Source organism: Melanotaenia boesemani, chromosome 2, assembly GCF_017639745.1.
Source record: "Melanotaenia boesemani isolate fMelBoe1 chromosome 2, fMelBoe1.pri, whole genome shotgun sequence".
Taxonomy (NCBI): Eukaryota; Metazoa; Chordata; class Actinopteri; order Atheriniformes; family Melanotaeniidae; genus Melanotaenia; species Melanotaenia boesemani.
Genome location: NC_055683.1, coordinates 37,721,565 through 37,741,496, shown reverse-complemented (window position 1 = coordinate 37,741,496; position 19,932 = coordinate 37,721,565). Strand labels below are relative to the sequence as shown.

At 38.0% G+C, this 19,932-nt stretch overlaps 1 protein-coding gene across 2 annotated transcripts; it reads left to right on the top strand.

Moving 5' to 3' along the window:
* Positions 1-209: 209 nt before the first annotated feature.
* Positions 210-17,933, top strand: LOC121656884 (serine protease 27-like). Of its 2 annotated transcripts, none has more exons than XM_042012102.1 (6): positions 210-321; positions 8,233-8,253; positions 11,442-11,617; positions 11,690-11,958; positions 16,778-16,917; positions 17,019-17,933. In XM_042012102.1, exons 2-6 carry the CDS (start codon positions 8,239-8,241, stop codon positions 17,397-17,399), a joined length of 981 nt encoding a protein of 326 aa, XP_041868036.1. In that variant the 5' UTR covers positions 210-321; positions 8,233-8,238; the 3' UTR covers positions 17,400-17,933. The 2 variants fall into 2 exon arrangements, with proteins under 2 accessions (XP_041868036.1, XP_041868044.1); XM_042012110.1 differs by having other exon boundaries at positions 11,693-11,958; positions 17,019-17,930.
* Positions 17,934-19,932: the final 1,999 nt, after the last annotated feature.

Below are 19,932 nucleotides of genomic sequence, written 5' to 3'. Positions count from 1 at the left end.
AGCTGTAACTCCTGAACCTTCCTCCATTCTTGATATAAAAAAGTTTCATTAAAGCTGCGCTTTAAGTCAATGCTTAAGCCAAAACTTGAATTTTCTGTCAGCCCATCTGCATTTCTGGAGTAAAACAGGTATGGTTTCAGAGGTGTGGCTTCACAGGCAGAGCATGACAGCAGGTGGCTGAAAGGCAGGTTAGTTCAGGCTCTCACTCATATGAACAGACAGCAGCTGGACTTCTTCACAAACTTCAGACACATAAAAATCACATCATGGGCTTTAAATTCCTGACTTACGGAGTGCTGCTGGTGGCTTTGACGGCTACAGGTGAGTATATATGTTGTATACTTTGCATTATATTGGTGTTCTTTATACTGTTCTACATTATATTATATGTATGTATATGTATATATTATATTGTTTTTTTTACCCCTCTTCCTGCTTTCTTCCTTTCTTTTTTACTTAAAAAGTAAAACCAGGGACAAGAGTTGCAAATTAGCTTGATGCTTTATTTTCTACATGCAAAACATCAGTGGTTCAAATTGTCCTAAAAGTCTCTTTGCTGAAAGAGACATAGATAAAAAAAAAAAAACTAAAATAAATAAATAAATAAATAAAATAATAACAATAAAAAAAGACTTCATTCACATGTTTGTTTGAGCGGGACATTTGTTTTTATCTCTTAATTGTTGAGTTTCTTCATCACAATACCCAACATGACAATCCAGAACAAACAACCAGTTCGTGTTGAAACTTTGTTCTGCTGAAACTTTAAGAGTTAACTGTTCTCTTTCTTTAGGACAGAATGATGACAACATCATGGTGGAATTAATGTAATTATATTCTAAAAATGTCATCAAAACATTGAGCTTTCTAAAATGTAAATCATTGTTGGACAGTTTTATCTTCAAAGCTTCTTTTTTTTTAACCTGCGTTGTAGGTGAGGAAGTTAATCGTACCGATTTTTATCTGTCGTAATATACTTTGGTAAAGAAAATCAAAGGACTGAATTACAAATCGACACTCTTTGCTTTCTTGTTTTTGGTTTTTATTTAATTTGATGTGTGGTTAACATTAAGAAAGAAAAACCAACCATTTGGTTTGGGCTTTAAAAAGACCCTGGTTTGGTTTTAAATATGTTGTTTCACAAGATTTAGCCACCATGTTGAAAACGGAGAATAAATAGCAGAATCGGCTTCGATGTGAAACTTATGATGCCATCGTATTAGGATCAGTCTACAACAACATGATACAGATACCGCCTCTGTGCTTCTCTGCAGGGATGATTAATACTTTATTTCAGGGGTGTCATGCTCATTTTAGTTCAGGGGCCACACATATTTTTATCTGAAGTGGCTTGTACCAGTAAAATAATCAACTAATAACATATAAATAATCAAAATGCCACATTTATCCCTTTGTTTTAGTGCAAAGAGGAACAATAGTTTATCCGCAGGCCAGATTGTACCCTATGGAGGGCAGGTTTTGGCCCCCAGGGCCTTACGTTTACCATACTTGCTTTATGTAACTGATGAAAGTGAAATAGTATTTAGAAAGTATGAATAAATCTAGAGTTTGATGCACTGTGGATGCTCCTTTTTATCTTTGGAAAGTAGAAGGAGACATCAGTTTTTTCCCAAAAGCAGCTGAAACATCAACTCATTCAATCTGCCATAGAGAAATGTATTTTTAACTTATTGATGAGTCTCTTATGGAGGTTGGCAAAAAATGGCAATCCATGATCCAACCTTGTTTTGAAAGACTAAGAATTGGATGAATGCTTCTTTTATACCCAATGGTGACACCCTTACCTGTCACCAGTTAATATTTCTTTATATTTTTAACAACTTTTACAGTGTTACTGCAGAAAATTCTCTCTCTCCCGATCTCTCTCTCTCTCTCTCTCTATATATATATATATATTTACTGTTTTCTAAATACAGTGACTTGGAGAAAAAATGCTAAAACAATCAATCAACATATTAAAAGTTACATTTTTTCTAACATAAATTAATTTTTTCTGAGAGAATGCTTGTAGTTTAAACTGCATTACCCATAAATAACTGTATCAGCTCCTAACCAAGCAACAATTATATAATGTAATTGTAATACTATAGACTATTTATAACCACACTAGTAAAAATCAACTCATTTAGGACTTTTTCTACTTGCACTGAAAGACCTACAATAGAAGACAAATAAGATTTTTTTTAATAAAATACAACTGTTTACCATCATGAACAACAACAGAAGGGTTAAAAGTCCGATGGTGATCTGAAACTAATCTCTTCAGTCTTCTGCTTCATGCATGAAAATTTTTCTGTTTCAACATGAAAAACTTTGGCGCCGACTTGGACTTGTTTCACTGATTCAGCTAATTATAAGTTACCCATTAGCACATACTGAACAGGTAAAGTTTAACTCAGTGATCCATGGTCACAAGATACTGTACCTCTGAGGGTTATTGTGATGATTAATGGCGACGGAAAAAAGGTTTTTAAAGTGGCACAAGCATCATCAGGAACTGATGTGTTCCCACATTAATGCTTGAAATGCGTAACAGGGAAGTTGTTTCCCATCATGTTTTCACTGTTTAAACTTGTTTAATGTTGCCATCTTCCTGTGTTTTCTTCTTCTCTGGTGATACCACCAGCTGTTAATCTTCTTTCAACCTGTTCTCAATGTAAAACATGTTCCCACTTTAATGGGAATGATAAACATTACAAAGCTAGAAAAATAAACTAAAACACTATTTGGCATCTGTGCTAATGGATGCATTTTCAGGATTTTCCGAAATTTGTGGGAAAACTCAAGGACAAGCCAGGGCACTTTCCTCAACATAACCAAGGTGTTTTCAGTCCCTAAACCTAAAATAACAGTGAGTAAAAACAAACAGCAATTTAAACAAAGTAAAATGTTAAATATCTTTTATCAATATCCCTAGTTCCATGCTTAAATATTAGATAAAAGTCTGTCTAAGTTCCTTTGGCAAAACAAAAAGGCAAGAATTACATATAAAACACTTTCAATAGCAACCAACAACAAGGAATGTTTAAACTTACCAGATCTGAGGAACTATTACTGGCCACAGTGCCGATCAGAGGTAATGTGACAGAAAACAAAACAGGTTCACTATAAGATCTATAAAGAGAGACTGAAGATTTATAATCTGGAGTTCAAAAATGCAAGACCATCTTTCTTTTCTGACATCATTGCTAAGAACAGCAATAATGCTTGTCCTTTGTTCGTTACTGTTGACAGGCTAACTAATCCTCTTGTGTCAGTAACCCCAGAACGTCTGTCCAACTGGGCCTGTAATGAGTTTGCTTCTTTCTTTACTGACAAAATTCAGAAAATCATGCAGTCAGTCAGTGCTTCCATGCCAGGTGCAGGACATATGTCCCTGTGTCCACTCAGAGACATGAACACAATAACACATTTTTCTCCAATCAGTTCTAAAAACCTAGATGAGATCACTGGCCATCTGAAAACCACCACTTGCTGTCTTGACGCCCTGCCAACCGGGTATTTTAAGAATAATATGGTAATAAAACATGGTTTTCATCACTGCATAATCAGAAAAGAACCTGTCAAAATAAGAAATTTCTAACAATTGTATCCCTCTCTACAAGCCCCGTCCATCCCTTATTCTGACAGAAAGCCAGAGGTGCTCAGGTGCATCACTAACATCGTCACAGAGAGGGACGTTCCACCTGGTAGCAATGTTATGCAGGACAATACATGCACATATTATGTTACATGCTCTTGGTGGTTCCACCCACAAGTACTTAAGGCATGCAAATCCTCTCTTCAGAACTCCATTTAAACGCTCGATTGCACATCTCGTTCTATAACTAGCAGCGCTGAAGCACGCCCAGGCCTGTGTGGCTGCAGCAAGAAAGAGCATCATCAACCATGGTAGGAGTAGACAGGTGCTGTCTCATAACATGATGCCATACGTCGGTTGGTTTGTAGCTCATGATACGAGCATCATAAACAGACCCTGGCCATTTCACAACGCAGTTTGTGATGGTGAGGTCAGCAAGTTGGATGTTGATGCTGTGCCTCCCCTACTCAGATGAGGAACCCTGAACAGTCTTTAGTCTGGTAACATGTGGACATGGAGCCCTTTTTTCTTACAGACGTTTTCACACTATCCACAATGTAGGTGGAAGTGTACTTGTTTTATATGTGTTGTGACTCCAAAGAGGTGTCATACATGTTTATGGTGTTTGTGTGTTGTCCCACAGTAAAAATCACTTGACGTGACCCCATACCATCTCTTCTACCTGTTGTTTTTCCACATAATCGGAAACCTCCATTGATTTACATGCTGGAAATCCGGATTTGGGTATCCTTAAAAAAAGGATTTTGGATCAGGGTGATCCAGTCCTATTTTGCTTTGAACAACTGGGGTAAAAATAAGCGGGATTACATGATCCACCGTCCCGAAAAATGGAATTCCCAAATCTGAATAGCTTTTATCTGGATTAAATATTTTGAACAACCAGCCTCTTGTGATGGCGTTAAAATATCTCATGTGTTGATAAGACGGTTACTACATATAGCTACAGATGGTTTATGCTGCTTCATTTTGATACCTATTAGCTACCTTAATTGGGGGATGCATGAACATAACCTGCAGTGTAAACGTAGTTTTGGCCTAGGCGACTGCCTATGTCGCCTCTGAAAGACCAGCACTGACTGGACAGCTCAGCTCAGCACTTGTCACAAAGGCTTCCTTGGGAGCTCTTCAACAAAAGCAATACAAAAAAAACTTAAGATCCCAAAGTATTGAATTAAAGAAAGAGTGTCTTGATCCAACCCAGTTCACAGGGAGGACATTGTTTAAGGATCTGACAGAAGCTGAAAATATTTACTCAGCATCTTGACTGAAACTGCAACGCTCCAGTATTTTAACATGTAGAAACAAAGTAAAACATGAAAAAATGGAAACAATAACAAAGAAAATAGAAGTCCAAACACCTCATGACCTTTTTTTTTATTGTTCGCGTTAAGAAAAATAAGTGGTGATTTTTATTTCTTTGAACAGTATTAAAACAAATCAATGGTTTTTTACAAATGGTTGAGATAACAGTTAATAATTCAGTAACAACAATTAAATAGTAAAAACATTAATAGGACAACAAACTCTTACTTTTGATAACCAAGTGATAGAGATGTCTCAGGCAGGTTTATTTAGACATATTTCTAATAAGATTCATTAGTCACAGAAAAATTTTGCTCTACCAGATGGCAGAGCAGACTGGTTCTGTTCTGGTTTTAGATCTGCAGCTATCTGGACACTGTACCATGGTTTATGTGCCTGGGTGGTGCAGACTCAACTGGACTGTGAAATGGGACGGGGCTTAATTAATTTACATCTCAGTGTTTGTTAAAAAGTAAAAAAATAATAAATAAATAAATAAATAAATAAAATCATGAAATTATTTTTAAATAAAGTAATGAATGAAAACAGAATAAAAATAAAATAAAACATATAAAGAAAAAATAAATAATGAAATAAAAAAAATCTAAAGTTAAATAAGAAATAAAAACAGAATTTAAAAAAGTAGCGGTCAGCAAACACACAGACCAATGGCGTGCGAGTTAAGCCATCCCACGTGATGCCCTCAAGGCCAATCAGTCCTGTGAGGCTTTTGGTAAACTTTGCAGCAACTACAGCGCAGACAGAGAGTAGCAAGGGGCAGTAAGCATTACCGGTTCACTGCAGGTTGGTGTTGTTGGCCTGTCCTGTAGACCCAAAACACAGTGTGTAATGGGAAAAGCTCCCCCCAACCCCAAGCCCTCCCTTTACCTCTCCCCACCCACTGCGCCTTGTTAGCAAACAAAAGTTCAGAACACACTGAGCGAGAACAATACTATCATTTTGTTAACATTCGCAGTAACTTATAACATTTATGTTGTTACTGGTCCGGGAGAGAGCTAGCTTCCAGTCGAAGTGTAGCTTCTTTAGCTCTTGCAGTGGTTTCTTCTTTGAAAATACAAGGCCAACGTTGATCCGGGTTATGTCCCTTTCTCTGTCTGACAAGTGTCTTCTCCAATGACTGATGTTTTTTTTTCAAGGGAATGTCGGTTCCTTCCTGGTCGTCTTCTGTTAATGTTCCTGTCCGCTCTCCATCGTTTTGCTTTCAAAATATTGAAAATATTTGTGTGTGCAGTGACTATTACTGTGCATAATTATTAGGCACTTAACAGAAAAACCAAATAGATACCCATTTCACTTATTTATTTTCACCAGGGAAACCAATATAACAACTCAAATTTACAAATATACATTTCTGGCATTCAAAAAACAAAACAAAAACAAATCAGTGACCAATATAACCACCTTTCTTTGCGAGGACCTCAAAAGCCTGCATCCATAGATTCTGTCAGTGTCCTTGATCTGTTCACGATCAACATTTGCGTGCAGCAGCAACCCCAGCCTCCCAGACCCTGTTCAGAGAGGTGTACTGTTTTCCTCCCTGTAGATCTCATATTTTGATGAGGGACCACAGGTTCTCTATGGGGTTAAGATCAGGTGAACCAGGAGGCCATGTCATTATTTTTTCCTTCTTTTAGACCTTTTCTGGCAGCCACACAGTGGGAGTACGTGGATGCGTGTGATGGAGCATTGTCCTGCATGAAAATCATGTTTTTCTTCAACGATGCTGGACTTCTTTCCTGTACCACTGCTTGAAGAAGGTGTCATTTCCACAAACTGGCAGTAGGACTGGGAGTTGAGCTTGACTCCATCCTCAACCCGAAAAGGTCCCACAAGCTCATCTTTGATGATACCAGCCCATACCAGTATCCCACCTCCACCTTGCTGGTGTCTGAGTCGGAGTGGAGCTCTCTGCCCTGTACTGGTCCAGCCACGGGCCCATCCATCTGGCCCATCAAGACTCACTCTCATTTCATCAGTCCATAAAACCTTAGAAAAATCAGTCTTATGATATTTCTTGACCCAGTCTTGACGTTTTATCTTGTGTGTCTTGTTCAGTGGTGGTCGTTTTTCAGCCTTCCTTACCTTGGCCATGTCCCTGAGTATTGCACACCTTGTGCTTCTTGGCACTCCAGTGATGTTGCAGCTCTGAAATATGGCAAAACTGGTGGCCAATGACATCTTGGCAGCTTCACGCTTGATTTTCCTCAGTTCATGGGCAGTTATTTTGCGCCATTTTTTTTCAACACGCTTCTTGGGACCCTGTTGACTATTTTGAATGAAACGCTTGATTGTTCGATGATCACGCCTCAAAAGCTTGGCGATTTTAAGAGTGCTGCATCCCTCTGCAAGACATCTCACTATTTTTGACTTTTCAGAGTCCGTCAAATCTCTCTTCTGACCCATTTTGCCAAAGGAATGGAAGTTGCCTAATAATTATGCACACCTGATATAGGGTGTTGATGTCATTAGACCACACCCCTTCTCATTACAGAGATGCACATCACCTGATATGCTTAATTGGTAGTAGGCTTTCAAGCCTGTACCGGTTGGAGTAGAACAACATGCATAAAGAGGATGATGTGATCAAAATACTCATTTGCCTAATAATTCTGCACACACTGTATTTTTTTCATGAGGTACGGCCAATAGCTCTGTTTCCTTGGTTGCTGCGTCCGTCCAGACCGGGACGTTCATATGCACATGCACGCACAACCTCACTTGACAGAACAAGAGTGACAATGCCCGCTGATAAATAGAAAAAAAAAAAAAAAAACTCATCCGTGAGACTGATAGATCAGTTTTACTGTCTCATAGCAACATGAGAGGAGACAGTTTTTGTTTTAGGTTTGACTCCCAGTCTTTTTGAAATGATCAAGTATGTCTTATTTCAATAACAGTTCACACATACACACACACACACACACACACACGACAACACACACACACACACCACACACACACACCATATATAATTCAGAAACAAATAATCAACACTGCTTCTCCACAGCTCTCATGTAAATTGTACTCAGAGTACCTTGTGTCAGTATATTTTCTACTCTACAAACATGGCGTCATTTCATTTCCTACTCTGTAGTGATGGACTATTATCTGTTGCATTATGTCTTGTTTGGCATGATGCCACAGATTCCTGATCCCTACCTCGCCTGAGACGTGAAGTGGTTAAAAACTGTGAACAAATCAACAAAGAAGAACCAGTTGGTTTGTTTCTCTGAAATGTGTGTTTAAAGTGCTTCTAAACTCATGACTTTTTACTGTCTCTCCCACAGGAAGTGATGCACAGCTGGATGGTGAGTTTCCTCCTCTTTCCTCTAAAAAATAATCTAATTCTCAACAACAAAACACAACTGATTCATGAGAAAAGGGGTGTGAACAGGGTTTAGAACTGATATTTACACAAAATTAATAAAACAAATCATTTTAACTTCAGTAAAAATTTGGTTCCTAAAGTGACTTTATATTCGTCTCTGTTTATCTCTTGATCACAACGGGACATTTGAATAAAAAAAATGCACAGTATATCACTACCTCTCTTTGTTGAACGTTCTGTCAAGGTGTTCTATCTCACCTGTGGTCAGCAACCTGTTATTCATCTTGTTGACAGGTTCATTTCATATCTCAGTCACATTTCCACTCAAGTGTTTTTCCTGGTGTTGAGCTTATTTCTTCTACCTGATGGTTTTCTGGGATTGTTGCTTTGTTTCGTCTCTAACTCACATGACTGCAGATCTGCTATCAAAGCTGTGTTTTCTACCTTTATTCTCTCTGGTTCTCTCTTTGATTTACCACAGGACTCAGGTTTTAGCTCCATGTGAATAGATTTAAAAAACAAAAAAACAACAACTAATGTTGCTTCATTATGTGGCGAGAGCAAGAGGCTTTAAGTTTTATTATAATCTATTAGCTGGTTGACAACTGCACCTTTTTTTGGGGGGGGGGGGGGGGGGGGGGTTAATTAGCGTGAAGGACACAGATTTTAATCATGTAACTGGATAGATGGTTTAACAAATAAAAGAATGCTTTATTAACATCTTAACAAAATGGTAAACCAATCAACCAACCAATCAAAAAAGAAAAGAAAAGAAAAGAAACTCTGACAATCAAACCCCTCGGAAACAGATACGCGTAGGCTGAGTTTTCACCACATATTATACATATATATACACACGCATTTTGGAATTTTACCCCTGAAATGGCCTAAAAAGGATAAATACTTACTAAACATTCTACTGGTTGCAGCTAAAAAAGCAATTACCAGGAAATGGCTCTCCAAGAAAGCATGACTCGTCAACTTCAAGTGTTATTTTCTTCTTACTGGACAAAATGGATTAATTATGTTATGCCACGTAGGCTAGATTTAAATTTCACAATTGATTAGATTTATTTAGAAAAAAATTATTCTCCCCATGTGTATATTGTTTATATTTAATTGTTTTTTCATATGTTCTGTTTTTGATTTTGTTGGTTTTTGTTTTTGAAATGTTTTCGCCTAATTGGGTTTATTCATGTTATTTTAGGTAACCACATTCGTGTATTTGTGTAAAGTAATTGTTTGACAAATATGCATGATATATATGATGCTAAAATGCCAATAAAAAACTAAAAAAAAAAAAAAAAAAAAAAAAAAACGGAAAGAGGGGGCCGACGGCACATCTGTAGCTGGAACCAGAACCGAAGCTGATGGACATACAACTCATGAAGTGGCCAGAGCATGATGCACCACAACCAAGCGGCAACCTCTGCCGGTAAAAAGTAAAGTCTATGCGAATGTGCAAAAAATTGCAGTTCACCCCTCATCCACTAGGACTGGCTCCAAAACAGAGCAAATCCCCAAAGACTCCCATGTTAAAAAGACTCGCGTGACGCTACCAAGATGGCGATGATGGGAACGCCCAACAAGCTTGACTTTTGCTCTTCAGAAACCTACAGGTGACGTCATGTAGGCTCCGTCTATCTTTTATATACAGTCTACGACCACAACGTGCACCCAGTTCACATTCCTACATGAACACACACAAATCAGCATTACTGCTTTGGGCTATTTTATCATTGGTATAACAGGATGATCGTCTTACCAACGTAAGCAGTTCTTCCCACAGGGAGTAGAGGACCTCAGAACACTGCAAGAAAATATATGAGCGTTGATCCAAGGGAGCATGGATCCATGTTTTCATGATGTTTCCACCAAATCCAGACCCTGCCATCTGAATGTGCAGTAGAGATGCGACATTCATGAATGTATCGATTCTTTTAAACAGCTCTTTTAAATGAACGATGGGAACCGAGTCGCAGCCGTTAGCCGTTCATTTGTGAGCCATTTTTTTAAGTATACAAATGATCTTCTCTGCTTTCATGCTTTCACACGTGTGCTGTCATAGGAGTTTATGTCCAACATGCTCCATTTATGTGATGCATCTATGGGCAGAAAGTACAGCGTTCTATCTGAAATATTTACTAAAATCTGCACTGATGTCACTCAGTTTTATTCATATCTTATTTATATTTTTCCTCTATTTTCTTTTAAATCTTGTACAGTAGAGTTTATTTAGGTACATGCTTTTTTATTTATTATTCTTATATATTTATATATGATATATATACATTTTGTAGTAAAGTTGCTTTGCATGGAAGTTATTTGTAGCCTGCTTAGTTTTCGTTGTGCCACAAGTTTTTTGGTGAGGGGAAAATCCAAAATAGTGATTTCACTGTCTAAGAATGGGGATATGGAGCCACCTTATGTAATAATTACTATTAGAAACACAAACCAAATGAAATTATGACAAACATTTGAGAATAATTCTCACCAACAAAGTATGTATTGGTATGGTTGAAAGGTTTGAATTATTCTGATCCCAATCTTAGCCCCTTATTGTAACTAGTGATTAGATTTTCTTGATAGAAATGAGTTTTCACTTGATTTAATTCTTAAACAAAAGCAAAAAAAAAAAAGAAAAAAGAAAAGAATGAGCCAGTCTTTTGAATGGAGATGTTGGACGGTGAATTTTCAGCAGTGTTAATAAAGTTTTTATTAGATCTTTCACCTAAAATGCCATTAGATTGGACCCATATAAGCTGTAGTCTGAGAATAAGAAGCTTCCAGGACCAAATATTTAGATGTTTTAGGTTTGGCAGTTTTATGCTCCATTTTAATTAATGAAAGATTTTTATAGCATTTTCAGTGAAACACCTGGATGTTCCAATAAAACACTTCGTGGTAAAAATAGGTGAAAATAAAATAGAAAATCTTTAAAATATGAACATGATCCTGCATTGAACGCTGGCAGCACCTTGAAGTCATATTGTTTGTAGTGTAAGTTGGTTTAAGCTGAGCGGACCAGGAAGCTGCTGCTGTATCTGAGCTTCATCTTGTCTGTCGCTGCTGCTTTCAATAAAAACCAAACCACATGAGCTGAAACCAGTCTGCTAAACAAATGATGCTTGCGGCTGTTCCTGTTCATCTGGATGTATTTGCCTGCAGTTTGTGGAACGGCTCCTCTCAACACACACATCAGCACGAGATTGTGGGGGGGGTACGAACGCCGTGGCGGGGGCGTGGCCATGGCAGGTCAGTCTGCAGTCCAATGGCTTCCATTTCTGTGGAGGTTCCCTGATCAACAACCAGTGGGTCCTGACTGCTGCTCACTGCTTTTCCAGGTGAGTCTCTTCACCTGCCTTCAGTCACACCTTTTTATCCCAGATGTAAACCTGATGTTTGGTTTTTCTCAGCAGCACCCCTGCAAATCTGCGTGTCTACCTTGGAGCTGACAGCCTGCAAGGCACAAATCCTAATGCAGTGTCCCGGTCAGTGTCCCAGATCATTGTTCACCCAAACTACAATTCAGACACCAACGACAACGACGTCACCCTGCTGAAACTTTCCACAGCTGTGACTTTTACCAACTACATCAGACCTGTGTGTCTGGCAGCAGATGGCAGCATCTTCGCAGGTGGACAGGACAGCTGGGTCACTGGATGGGGGAACGTCGGTTCTGGTGGTACGAATCAATGCTTATTTATTTAATTCTAACCTGTAAACAACACCACACCCAGCTGCTGTAGCAGCACCACAGAGACCAGGAGGGTATTCCATGAAGCTGGATGAAGGGAAAGCCGGGCTTATCTTGATAAGCCAGAGTTCTGTTCCATCAACATGGCTTATTTGAATGCCTGCTGAGTAACCATGGTAACTCATGCACCAGAACTAGCCTGCTTGGGGGCAGGCTAACGTTCAAGCTTAGCCTAGCTGTGTCTCAAAGGTCTGATACAGAGTATTTTATCAAACCACCCTTTCATCCCCACGAAGCCAGGGATTAGCCTCCATGAAACCGACCATGTCTGAAGCCAGGTACCACAGTATGGGATAAACTTTGTGCCACTGGTGAGCAAATCTGAATTCTTTATATTTGAATATGAATCATTCAATTTGAATCTTAAGGAGGGCACAACCTTGGAAGATTAAGTCCTTTTTGTATTTGGGACATCATTTAGCTGTTTTGTGTCATTAAAACATGAGTGGTCTGGGCGAATACTCGATTCTTACTTGGCTGTAGGGTGTCCATAATGGACACCCTATAAAAGAAGTTCGGGTCAAATAGCCTTACTGACCTTACTGGCATATGAAGGTCGCAGAAAGAAGTACAATGAAGGGGCTTGATCTTCAGCCTACATGATGGTTATTGCATTGAATATCAAAATGGAACAGATCTGGAAAGTTACTATATATACATATATTTATATATATATACACTATATTTTTTGTGTGTTAAAAAAATAATGACATGGTTTATTGTTATCAATAGGCTATATTACTAAAATTGTTTCCAAACCAACGCAAAAGATCAAGCTGGCCCGTTATAGCCTACATGGTGTATGTACGTCACTTGAGGTGCAGATTAATCTGTGCAAACCTACGCATATTTTTCTTGTATTAGGAGTTAACACTAATGTGAAAAGTCTGCAACCAGCCCACAGCAAACCGCTGAGACCGTTGAGGAAACGGTAACTACCGCTACAGAAACGGTAACTGCCACTGTAGCGAGAGTGGCTGGCCTGGACCTTAGCACCTCTCCATTTCTCTCTCTCTTTTTCTCTCCCCTCCGCCACCCTTCCCTAGCCCTTCCCCTGCTTGTAGCCATTGAGAAGAACTGCACAAAACTGACCTTACTCCATCTGCGATCGACTAGTTTTGCCTCACGTCAGGTCCCGGATGTGTGGCACAAAAGTTTGAATTTCAGATCTGAATTTGAACTGAAACTGAACTATGAAAATGAATTAGGGAAATAATTTTTTTAAATACAAAAGTTTCAACTTTACCAATATACACATTCAAAAAACAAAGATTCAATATCAAATATGGTAATTTGGATTCAGTTTTTTAAAGCAATTATTCAAACAGGCATATTCAGATTCAAATTGAATGATTCATATTCAAATGTAAAGAATTCAGATTCGCTCCACAGTGGCACAAAGTTTATCCCATACCCAAGTGGGTAGGTTTGACTTCTCCACGGTCTGCGGTACTGTGCGTACAGCGAAGCTGCACAACTTGAGGATATGACGTCAATGTGATGAATACACGCCGATTCCCAATACACCCTTTCTCGAGATTTTTATGTTTTATAGTCAAGCATTTTTTGAAGAAGAAGCTCAACTTCTTTATTAGTCCAAATAAATGTTTCTCCTTTGTTTCGCAGTGAATCCTCAGCCATCTTCTCTTCTCTGCTTCTTATGTGAACTTCCTACAACACGCAGTGAGCCTTTATCTGCGCATGCGTTGTTTTGCTCTAGCTTTGGAGTGTTACTCTTTAGCGCCCCCCACAGCCTGTAGTATGTACTACAGCAGTTTCGTGGGGATGTTGAAGTCTTTCTACTTGTTTTTGCCACAGTTTTCACACCGTTTTTACATCTGAACCGGCTTCGGTGCCATGTGGACATAGCCTTCGTATCTACAGTGCAACATATTTACAGCTTAACATGTTTTGAACAAATACACTTCTTCAACGGCTACCTACCACTCTGAGATATGTTCTAGTACAGAGGTCCCCAACCCTGGTCCTCAAGGCCCACTATCCTGCAGGTCTTAGATGTCTCCCTGCTGCAACACACCTGATTCAAATGAATGGCTCAGTTGCAGACTTGTGCAGAGCCTGTCAGAGAGCCGTTTAATTTGAATCAGGTGTGTTGCAGCAGGGAGACATCTAAGACCTGCAGGATAGTGGGCCTTGAGGACCAGGGTTGGGGACCTCTGTTCTAGTACTTTATTTTCACCTGCTGCAGGTACACTTTGCTGGTAAGATGCTTCTTTTGAGATGTAACTGCAGAATTAATGTAGTTTGCACACGCGTGCGCACACGCACACACACAATAATCACAAAGATGATGCATATTGTTTACTGGGTTATTAATAAATTGAGCAGGGCCAGTACAGAGACAATTCAGCTGCTTTATGTAAACAGATTTATCACAAGAGGAGACCATAAATAAATGAGGACAGTGAAAGCAACAATTGACAGCAGTGATGTGCCGTTAGGAGGCATCAAGATAAAAAAGAAAAAAAGAAAAACGTACATGAAATAAATATTAATATTTTCCACTTATTTGTGTTAAAAATGCATTTTCAGTATGACTCTACACAAAAATTGCCAAATTTGAATATTTCCCGATCAAATACAGGGCAGAAATCCCGGGTGGGGCAGTGGTGAGCTGTGCCTCCTCTGACTGGTGATCCAATACAGATTGGGTTGCATGACGCGTACCCGTTTCTGTTCCTCAGCCAATATGAACTTACAGAAATATTTGTTATACACCAGGACTCTTCACAGTCTGTGTAATGTCTTTAATGTATGTGTGAGAGAATTATTCCTGCTGATTGTACAATGAAGTGCAGAGAAAAGTCAGCAGGTGAGGCAGGCAGTACTCTACCTCACCTCAAGGGGCCATAGTTGCATGCTGTTGGATGAATAGTGAAATAAGATGCTCTTTTCGGTTCTTAAATTGTAAATCTGACTCCAGAGGAGTCAGTGCCTCACCAGACATGAACCTCACCGTACGTCACTGATCTCCATCAGCATTCTTTGTTCAGCTGTTGAGAAAATGACAGCTCTCGGCTTGCTCTCTTTTTCTGCAGCTCCTCTTTTCCACCATCCACTCACCAGGGCTTCCTACGTTCCTCAGGACCTCCCACATAGCCAGGCTATGTAAGCCTAGCTTGAATTAGCCTGAACTAGATGCAGCTGAAATGTGTTTTATCGGAACGGCTTGAGCCTTAATTCAGAGATGGTGTTAGTTCAAGCGAGGCTTTCCTGATACAGCCTGGCTTTCTTTAGCTACGTTCATGGAATACCCCCCAAAAGGTCAACACACAGATCTGAAGTTCTGGATCAGTTTATACAAAGGAAAGAAAATCCCACCATTACATGGTGCTTTCATTGTGTTTTCATGGTATTTATGTGGTGTCTTCATGGTGTTTTCGTATTTTTATTTTGTTTTTTGTATTTTCATGGTTCTTTCATGATTCATTCATGGTCTTTTCATAGTGTTTTCATGGTGCTTTAATGATGTTTTCATTGTATTTTCATGGTGCTTTAATGATGTTTTCATTGTGTTTTCATGGTGCTTTAATGATGTTTTCATTGTGTTTTCATGGTGCTTTAATGGTGTTTTCATTGTGTTTTCATGGTGTTTTCATTGTGTTTTCATGGTGTTTTCATTGTGTTTTCATGGTGTTTTCATTGTGTTTTCATGGTGCTTTAATGGTGTTTTCATTGTGTTTTCATGGTGTTTTCATTGTGTTTTCATGGTGCTTTAATGATGTTTTCATTGTGTTTTCATGGTGCTTTAATGATTTTTTCATTGTGTTTTCATGGTGTTTTCATTGTGTTTTCATGGTGTTTTCATTGTGTTTTCATGGTGCTTTAATGATTTTTTCATTGTGTTTTCATGGTGCTTTAATGATGTTTTCATTGTGTTTTCATGGTGCTTTAATGATGTTTTCATTGTGTTTTCATGGTGCTTTAATGATTTTTTCATTGTGTTTTCATGGTGCTTTAATGATGTTTTCATTGTGTTTTCATGGTGCTTTAATGATGTTTTCATTGTGTTTTCATGGTGCTTTAATGATTTTTTCATTGTGTTTTCATGGTGCTTTAATGATGTTTTCATTGTGTTTTCATGGTGCTTTAATGGTGTTTTCATTGTGTTTTCATGGTGTTTTCATTGTGTTTTCATGGTGTTTTCATTGTGTTTTCATGGTGCTTTAATGGTGTTTTCATTGTGTTTTCATGGTGTTTTCATTGTGTTTTCATGGTGTTTTCATTGTGTTTTCATGGTGCTTTAATGGTGTTTTCATTGTGTTTTCATGGTGTTTTCATTGTGTTTTCATGGTGTTTTCATTGTGTTTTCATGGTGTTTTCATTGTGTTTTCATGGTGTTTTCATTGTGTTTTCATGGTGTTTTCATTGTGTTTTCATGGTGCTTTAATGATGTTTTCATGTTGCTTTCATGTTTCGGTCATGGTGCTTCATGGTCTTTTTATAGTATTTTCATGGTGATTTCATGTTGCTTTCATTGTGTTTTCATGGGGTTTTCACGGTCTTTTCATGCCATTACCATAGTGCTTTTATGGTGTTTTCATTGTACTTATGTGGCATCTTCATGGTATTTTTGTGTTTTGTTTATTTGTGTGTTTTCACTGTGCTTTTTTTTCCATGGTGCTTTTGTGGTGTGTTCATTGTCGTTTCTTGGTCTTTCTACATCTGATGAAACTTTCAGTTTCTTGGGTTCAGACTTCATGCATATGTTTCTTCTCTCTTCCAGTTTCGCTTCCTAGCCCTCAGACACTGCAGGAGGTGGAGATTCCCATTGTGACCAACACTCAGTGCAACGCTGCTTATTATTCAATCACAAGCAACATGATCTGTGCTGGTTTGACTCAAGGAGGAAAGGACTCCTGTCAGGTGAGTCCTGTTTGGATCCTTCAGAGTGCAAAAGTGTGTTTGTATTCCTGGTTTCTTCCTTCACCACTGACTTTACTGGTTTCCATGTCTGATGTGTCCAGGGAGACTCCGGCGGCCCGATGGTGAGTTTAAATGACACCAGGTGGGTCCAGTCTGGAGTGGTGAGCTTTGGAGAGGGATGTGCTCTGGCAGGCTTTCCAGGAGTCTACGCCCGAGTGTCCCAGTACCAGTCCTGGATCAACAGTCAGATCAGCAGCAACCAGCCAGGATCAATCAAATTTGGGACTTCTATCAGTTCAGGAAGTTTAACAGGTTCAGGAAATTCAGGAAGTTCAGGAAGTTCATTAAATTCAGGAAATTCAGGGAATTCAGGAATTTCAGGAAGTTCAGGGACCACAGGAGGAGGCCAGATCATCTCCGTCTCATTCCCTCTGCTGCTGTCCATCCCACCTGTCCTCTTCTCTCTCTTTGTCCTCTCATGATGAATGAAGACTGAGTTCACCAGAAAGTAATAAATAAATAAATAAATAAATAAATAAACAGCCAATGGCCACATTTTCATTTTTAGATTAATTTCTCCCACAATAAAATGAATGAATTAATTTAATTAATTACTCTTTACTTAACAGATTAATATCTAATAAGCTTCCCAATTTCCAAAGAAAAAACTTTTTGTAGGTGGAATTCGGGGGTCTATGCCTTTCTTTGATATTATTTGATATTTTCTTTTAAATTAATAAAGAAAAAAAGTTAATTTACTTCATATTAATTAATTAAATTTCTGGTTCCAATGAAAATAATATTGAATCATTATAAAAGAAATTATATAATCAGCAGAAGTTTCATTTTCAAGATTGACTCTTCATATACAGAGACCTGTCAGACAAAATGAATAAAAGTAGAACACAGTTCAATAAATAGATTTATATTATGAAATGCACCAAAATAAAAATGATTGGTAATAAATATTTGCATTAATTAATTTTTCCAATATTACATAATTAGATTTTCTGCATTGCATGAGACGCAATATGTATGTGTGTGTATATATATATATATATATGTATATATATATATATATATATATATATATATATATATAAATGGACACATTGAATTAAAATTTTAATCTACTAAATTTATAATTTATTTGCTTCTAAATTTCACTGGTTTAATTGGGTCGTGTATCATTTATCAGTTTAATGTTCAATTCAAAAGTGGAAATAAAAAAAATAATCAGCTTGCTTTTCGTAACATAACAAAATCTAAAACAAAAACTAAAACCAGGCTGTTTCTGTAATTATGATTTTAAGTTAATGTTTTAAATAAATTAAACTAGGGAAAAGACCAGACAAAACTTAATTTTTATATTTAATTTGTCGGATTACTGTGACCCGGAAGTTGCTGTTTTCTGTTTTGTGTGTAGCGTTAAGCGTCATTAAACATTAAAGATGTTTAATAAGATTATTAATTTTAATAATTTCTTGAAATTATGTTATCAATTTTCTCGTGGGGCACCACCACACAGATAGCTTTATTCTAGTCTAATGGCTGTGTGGACACCATTAGAGAACTAAATTAATTAATTGAATAAATTATTTAGTTCAAGCTAGTCAAATCAGTCAGTTATCAATCAATCAGTCTCAGGACGCTAATAACGTGAATTCTTACGTCGAAGGGACCCATAACATGGTTCAAAGGAGAAGTTCACAATAACCAGACCAGTTTAGGATAAATATGAAATATTTATTACTAAACTAATCATGCATAAATGAAAAGGAAATATTTACAAAGGACTTCGCATGGGAAAATGAATCAAACATTGTAAAAGGCAGAATATGGAGTTCAAACCAGAATCTTATTTCAGTGTGCCAGAATGAATGAAATGTATGCAAGTAATGAACAAAAGTTAATTAACCTGCGGTGTTAATTAAACTAAGGTTCAGAACTGAAAAAGTTCTCTAAATCCTAAAGGAAAAGAGGGAAAGCTGAATCTCATCTGTTAAAGCTGGAAGTTTAACTAAGATGTAGAACTGCTAGGCCACTGTCAGACAACCAACCATTCTTGAGCAGAAAAGCAGAGAATTGATCCGAGCAGGACTCGTCCGGTTCTGTTTGGATCGAGCCGATTTACGACCGTTGTGGTGACTCTGATGGCAAGTGAGGAAGTTGGCGCAGGTGGTTTGGATCCCGAGCGACTTCCAGAAGGCCAGAACATCTGCTGATCTTTACATAATCGGGTGGATCACATGATCAACACTTCCTTCCATCATTTTAAACAATCAACCAGGTTCAAGTAAATCATAACACAAATAAACAGGAAATGACTCACACTTGCTCACATTTTGTGTAATATATACATACAGCATATAACATGCTAAATAAACATTCATGTTCTAAACATAACTTTTTCATACTTCATCAGCTTCTGTTTAGTGGCTGGTTTAGTTAGCTACCATGATCTGCTACCATGTCATTTGTTGGACAATATTTCAGATTAATCTGACCTCCATTTAGCAGGAATCTAATGAAATTATATTTAATGTCAACATGTTTACATCTTTGTCTTTATACTGGCCTTTTGGCTAAAGCTATTGTACCTTGATTGTCTTTATATACATTGCACTCATAGCGTTGGCCATCAAAACCTTCCAACAGTTGCTTCAAATATAGACACTCTTGTACAGTGTCCGCCAATGCCATGTATTTAGCCTCACAAGTAGATAATGCGACTGTAGGTGTAATAGGTATATTTACTTTAAATAATTGTTTGTTGATTAGTTAAACCTTGAAGTGATGTGTCTTATACTTGTTGAAATTAATAGTTTTCTACGATGACATCTGTTCATATGTAAGAGGTTGAGATCAGTGATCTACTAATTAAGTCTGGGAAATTATCCGGATGGGACTGGTAATGCCTGTAGAGATCAGGAGAGGGAGCTCTCTACGCATGCTTCATTCACGCCAGAGCTGCTGCAGATGAAGCATCGTGTCTTGAGTGTCCTTCCTTAAATC

Excerpts from the sequence above, each read along its gene's own strand:
- LOC121656884 (XM_042012102.1), top strand. Across the intron at positions 11,618-11,689 it reads GCTGCTCACTGCTTTTCCAG|CAGCACCCCTGCAAATCTGC; the intron begins GTGAGTCTCTTC and ends GGTTTTTCTCAG. Across the intron at positions 11,959-16,777 it reads GGGGAACGTCGGTTCTGGTG|TTTCGCTTCCTAGCCCTCAG; the intron begins GTACGAATCAAT and ends TCTCTCTTCCAG.